The 6,269-nt window shown below is 48.1% G+C and overlaps 1 protein-coding gene across 1 annotated transcript in view; it reads right to left on the reverse strand.

Moving 5' to 3' along the window:
• Nucleotides 1–5,195, reverse strand: part of ARPC2 (actin related protein 2/3 complex subunit 2) — a 24,802-nt gene extending 19,607 nt beyond the window's left edge. Inside the window, exons 1-2 of the mRNA XM_018552590.1 lie at nt 5,065–5,195; nt 470–504 (exon numbers count right to left, since the gene is read on the reverse strand). Of these exons, the coding sequence (XP_018408092.1) occupies nt 470–504; nt 5,065–5,138 (109 nt within the window). The 5' untranslated portion in view covers nt 5,139–5,195. The remainder of the gene's footprint in view (nt 1–469; nt 505–5,064) is intronic.
• Between the last annotated feature and the right edge of the window lie 1,074 nt (nt 5,196–6,269).

The raw sequence follows: 6,269 nt of genomic DNA on the forward strand, positions 1-6,269 counted from the left end.
CCTTGGCCATTTCCGGACGTGTCAGATGCCAGCCAGTGTACCCTGACACACACTGGATCCTTCGTCTGACCCCTACTCCACTGCTATGGTCCCATCCTCAGACCTACGCATCACTACACTAAACAGCAGTGTTGTAGGTGTCAGAGGAATGTACCAATGTGGGGAGGGGGACAACAGGCATCTGACACTCCCGGAAGTGTTCAATGCTAGAAGAGACTGAATGAGGCTGTAGGGGACACGGCTGTCAGAGAGGAAAGTATTCTCTCTCTTTGTAAATTATTGGAGTAGATAACCAAGATGACACAATGTAAAGATGTCACATGACCACAATGTAAAAACTGTCCGCATGGTTATATTAGTCAGGCATTGTGGTAATGCCGCAGTCGTGTGGTTTTGGTGTAGCCAGGATCTTTATAACTTTTTGTATACATCTCCTTAACTCTACAAAGGAATCTTGTAAAATCGTTACCTGCAAATGTTACCTCCACCGCCTCCGGTTTATTCCTAAAAGAGAAAGTTTGGCATGTTAGGGCAGTTTATTCAATACAAAGACCGAGAATGCTAAATCCAAAAAGTGTCTGAGAACACAATGGAACTCTACCATAGTGTCTAGCTTTGTTCCTGCTCAACTCAATCTAGATCAGGGGTGGGCAACTCCGGCCCTCCAGCTGTGGTGAAACTACAAATTCCATGATGCATCTGCCTCTGGGATTCATGCCTGTGGCTGACAGAATCTTGCAATGCCTCATGGGACTTGTAGTGACACAACAGTTGGAGGGCAGAAGTTCGCCCACCCCTGGTCTAGGGTGCTCCCTGCAACCTTTCTGTGGTTCCCCACTTACACCAGGGTGTTTTCACTATTCCTCTTGCTTTCCTCATAACATAAAATAAAATCCACAAGGGAGAGTGGACCCCCCTCAAAGTGGAAGGTGCGCAGACATGACTGCTCACCACCACAACACTCTCCAAAAAAACAAATATACAAGAAACCTGCTTTTACAAAGTAGCAACAACTACAAGTTGGTATATGGTGGACTGGCCCTACAAGGCCCCCTTAATACTTTGTGTTGTGTTAATGCGTCACATAACTATGTATTGATGGGAGCAGCCAATATTAAAGGGCTGGAAGCACACCTCAATGCATAGAAAATTGCACCTGCGCCCCTCCCCTTTTTTTTTTTGACACAGCGCACTTGAATGCATGATGTTGTGCATTGTCTTGCAGTGCAGATGCATTACACAGTACTGTAATAGTGGGATTGATTTAAAGGAGAACTATGAGGTGGGCGCTTTTCACTCCCCTCATAGTTCTAGCCGACCTGTGACAATGAGACTGTCACAGGTCGGCTCAGCAGATCGGGAGGTGAGCGAACACATACCGGCGTTCGCTCACCTCTCGATCCTGTCACGGCTCTCTGCTGTGACAGGGGAGGGGCTGGGTTCCCCCCTCCCTGCTCCGATCCGCCAGCGCTGACTGGCGGAACGGACGGGGGAGGGGGCGGGTACAGCTGGCTCTGCCTCTAGATAGGCAGAGGCAGCTGTCAGTCACGCAGCTGGGCGGATCCAGACATAATTGTCGGGATCCGCTTCGGCATCTCAGTATACCGCGAGCTACAGCTCGCGGTATACTGAGCCTAGGGTGACGGGAGGACGCTAGTTTGTGTCCTCCCGTTACCCTAAGGAGAACTATGGGGAAAAGCCTTAACCCCATAGTTCTCCTTTAAGATGCGATTCAAAATGAATGGCACCCCGGTCTACTGCAGCGCATTACCATGACGCACCCATCTGAATGGGCCCTTTTTCACTGATTTTTCTTAGTAGACCCTATAAGGCCCCCTTGGACCCATGCAAATAATAATGTAACCCCAAAATCTGCCTTTCATTATATATCAGCGTACACAATTATCCTAAAAACATTTCATTTTGTCAATCTGTTGCAAAGTTTCTCACCCGGAGATCCTGCCAGTAACGGCACTTCCTGTTATAGAATGACATCGCTAAGCCACTAGCTCTCAATTACATTGTCAGTCTGCTGTGTGCGCACCTTAAAGTGACATTAAACCCTCAGATTTTGTAACATAAAACAATACTGTAATGTGCGCCTTACTGTAATCCATGGCTGTTTCCCTTCTCTTTGCTGCTCTTCCTTTTAAATCTGTATCTGTTCTCATGCTGGGCAGAAGTTCTGTTTTGCAGCAGACTGCCTTGTCTCTGGAATGGATACATGGTGTCTGTGTGTAGGTTTGTATAGGTTTGCAACCTGAGCCAGCACTACAGGAAGAGGCACTCAGCTGCAAAGGGAAGTTCTCCCCCAGCATGAGAACACATGAGGATTTAAAAAGGAAGAGCAGCAAAGAGAAGGGAAACTACCATGGATTACAGTAAGGCGCACATTACAGTATTGGTTTATGTTAAAAAATCTGAGGGTTTAATGTCACTTTAAGTTGGCCGTTATCTTGCTTATCTGGTCTGGTGCCCAACCGCCAACTGAAGAAGTGTATATGGCAGACTGACAACACTACAGCACATTGTGAGACAATGGCCTAATGCGGTTCAGCTTGCAACAGGAAGTGCCGTTACTGGCAGGATCTCCAAGTAAGGAACTTAGTAACAAATGACAAGACATGATTGGCTTAAAGTGACACTCCGGAGTTAAGTCTTATAAATAGAAGTAACTTAACTATTAGCAACAATGGTGGGAATTTATCAAAACTGGAGCAGACAGAAACCGGAGCAGTTGCCCATGGCAACCAATCAGCTTCTCTGTTCAGTTTGCTCAGTTGAGATTTGAAAATGAGAGATAGAAGCTGATTGGTTGCCATGCACAGCTGCTCCAGATTTTGTCTCCAGCAGTTGATAAATTCCCCTCAAAGCATCTTATTTACACATCACTCGGCTGTAGATCCTCCAATCATCTCTGAATTGGTGCTGACACTGTCCTTCCTTCTGGAGGGGGGCTACTTTTGTTCCCCATGGTCCCTGTGTGTGTTGTAAAGTAGTCACCGCTCCAAGCTCGCTCCCGGGATGGACTACAATCTCAATACAAATGGGTAAACTAAACCTGGGATTGTAGTCCATTACGGGAGTGAGCTTGGAGCGGTGACTACTTTACAACACACACAGGGACCATGGGGAACTAAAGTAGCCCCCCTCCAGAAAGAGGTTTCACAGAAAGACGGCAACACTCAAGGAATCTCCTCCAAATGTGTAATTTTTTTAATACCGTAAAGTCCATAAAAACAAAACCCGCTTACGTGTTTCAGACCCAATGGGCGTTAGTCATAGCAACTGCAAATGCTAAGAAAACTATATGCATCATGATGGCCAAAAAAAAATAAGATTGAGTTTATAAAAACTGTATTTACAAACAAATATAATAATGCAAAATATAAGACCGAGGAACGTTTACCAAGACTAATAATCGCCGTGCCGGGTTTCAGAACTGAGAGGTGCAGAAATAAGCGGCAGCCTGCGGTTTCACTGTCGCGGCGCAGATATCAGAGAACACAATCAGGGAAGAGACGCTGGACTCGTGTTCAGGTTAGAGGAAAAAAAAAACCATGCAAACAAATAAGAAATCCAGAGGAATGACGGAATGATCTACATCAAAGCTACAAGCAGCTCGATCCAAGTCAGCAGCGCTGAGAGGCTTGCAGCAGCACGTCGGGGGAATGCGTGGGCTACGGGCCCGGGCTTGCACTGTGAAGAGGAAGTCTGGCATTCACCTTCCTACAACACAGAAACTATTTCCGCAAAACCCGATACATAGTATCACTATACGTACATGATGATGAGAGAGCATGGAACCGTCTGCAGGACGCATTTCAGAGACACTTCTTAAAATATTAGATTTTGATAAAGTTTTAGGACATTGACGTGTTTGCGGTGCAATTAATGTGCATTGCGCTAAGGTAGACCATTGAAAATAACGAATTGCTAATGCATTCATCACGTGTCAAAGAGAGATTGTGCTGCATTATATATAACAACGTATGTAACATGAATCGTCGTGCGTTACCACAAAGCAAAGATGTAACCAGCAGCCCATTGAGTACCAGTACTAAGTTCAAGCAGGATGTGTCACCATTCACATTGCCAGGCGGCCTTGACCACCCAGGGGCATAGAATTAAACAAGGGCCAACCTCTATCTTACTGCCAGGCACCCTCTAAAACTTCGAGCCATGATGTGCCAGGGGTCCAGCTTCTGCAACGCCTTTCCTCCCTCAGTAAGGGCCCATCTTCTCCCACAGGGCCTTGCACCCATAAATGTATTATAGCCCCCTCCCCTGCTCAGTATAGGCCTATCTTGTCCCAATGGGCCCTGCACCCACATACTCAAAGCTCCTCCCCTCATTCTCACCCACAAGACCTGGCACCCATATACCTATAGCCCCTCCCCAGTATAGGCCTGTCTTGTCCCACAGGGCCCAGCACCCATATACAGAGCCCCTCCCCTCAGTGAGGCCTCATCTTCACCCACAAGACCTGGCACCCATATACCTATAGCCCCTCCCCTCTTCTCCCAATGGGCCCAGCACCCGCATACTCAGAGCCCCTCCCCTCAGTGGGGCTTCATCTTTACCCACAAGACCTGGCACCCATATACCTATAGCCCCTCCCCAGTATAGGCATATCTTGTCCCACAGTGCCCAGCACCCATACACAGAGCCCCTCCCCTCAGTGAGGCCTCATCCTTACCCACAAGACCTGGCACCCATATACCTATAGCCCCTCCTCTCTTCACTGAAGGCCCATCTTCTCCCAATGGGCCCAGCACCCATACACCCAGAGCACCTCCCCTCCTCAGTATAGGCCCATCTTCTCCAACAGGGCCCAGCACCCGTATAATCAAAGCCTCTCCTCCCTCAGTGAGGGCCCCTCTTGTCACATGGGGCCCAGCACCCATATACCGAGAGCTTCAACTCCCACAGAGCCACCTGCCATCCTGTTAAGGCTCCTTCATCCACTCAGGACCACATTCTTACCCAATCAGAGGGCACTTCCCACCACCCACTCAGGGCCACATAGCAAACTGAAGGGCCACCCGGGCCGCTCCCACTCACCCGGTCGCCGCATTCTCGAACTTGAGGGAGAGGGTCTCCTCGATGATGCGGTTGTTCACCTCTAGCAGGATCATGGCGGCAGTACTACTCTATTACCGGTGTCACTCACTGACAGGCCGCCACTTCAAAAAACCCCGGTGTGTGTTCTCTAAGTCAAGTAAAGGTCTTTCCGTCTCCATCGCAGCGATGTAAACATTCAAAAGCGCTTCGGCGTTCGTTAGGTCACTTTTATTGGACTTTTATTCTCAGCTTTAGCCTGGAGAAAGTTACTTCCGCCGTACAGCAATATGGCCGCTCTTGCCGTACGGAAACTCAGAAGGTCCCCGCGCCCACGTAACAATTGTCCAATAGGTGCCTGAAAGCAAGTGGCCAGGTACGACCACGTACAGGGCGTGGTCGGGGAGGTGTCTCCAGTCCATGGAAGGCCAGACTTTTGTTCATCACCATGGTTACAGGCCGATCGCAGATTTAAAGTGACAGTCTCAGTGTTTAAAATTTTGTTCCTGAAAAAAGTTTCTAATTTTTATTATTAAATACTAAAAACGCCTCAAAGGATCTGATGAGTATAACTTTTTTGTTGTTGACCCCAGGCAAAAACGAGCTCTTAACCTTTGCAGTGGCGGGGTAGCCCCACTGCAAGTCTTCATTACATTTTTACCCGGAGTTCTTCTCCGTTGTAATTAAACGGCCGGCCGGGTGCTTCTTGGATGTGACAGGCTGTCCAAAGACCGAAACTGCCAAAATGTAAAAACAGGCAGCAATGTTTACATACAAGCGATCTAGCCGGCGGACCGCTTGTATAAGGTGCCGGTCTGTGCGTCGCTCCCGTCCTGCTGGTCCTGCTGGGTGCGAGCCCCGGGACCAGCATGGTGGCTCTGTGACGGGATCAGAGGGAGATGGTGTCCCCTCTCCGTGGTCAGAATGCGGAAGTGATGTATATTACATCACTTCCGCATTCTTGTGTCACTATCCGGCTCCAGAAGCTGATGAAACAGATCTCTGCTTCATCAGCTTCTTTGGGGGTCCCTAGGTGACATTAGGGGTCTTGGAGACTCCTGATGCCTCCATAAAGAGGACCTGTCACTTTGCTATCACATAGGGGGGTTTCTTATCCCCCTATGTGATAACAATAACGTAAAGTGAAAAAAAACATTAAAAATGCACAAAAAAGATGTAAGTTACACATATAAAAGAATGTAAAAAAA

Source organism: Nanorana parkeri, unplaced genomic scaffold (genome assembly GCF_000935625.1).
Source record: "Nanorana parkeri isolate BGI_ZX_2015 unplaced genomic scaffold, ASM93562v1 scaffold92, whole genome shotgun sequence".
Taxonomy (NCBI): domain Eukaryota; kingdom Metazoa; phylum Chordata; class Amphibia; order Anura; family Dicroglossidae; genus Nanorana; species Nanorana parkeri.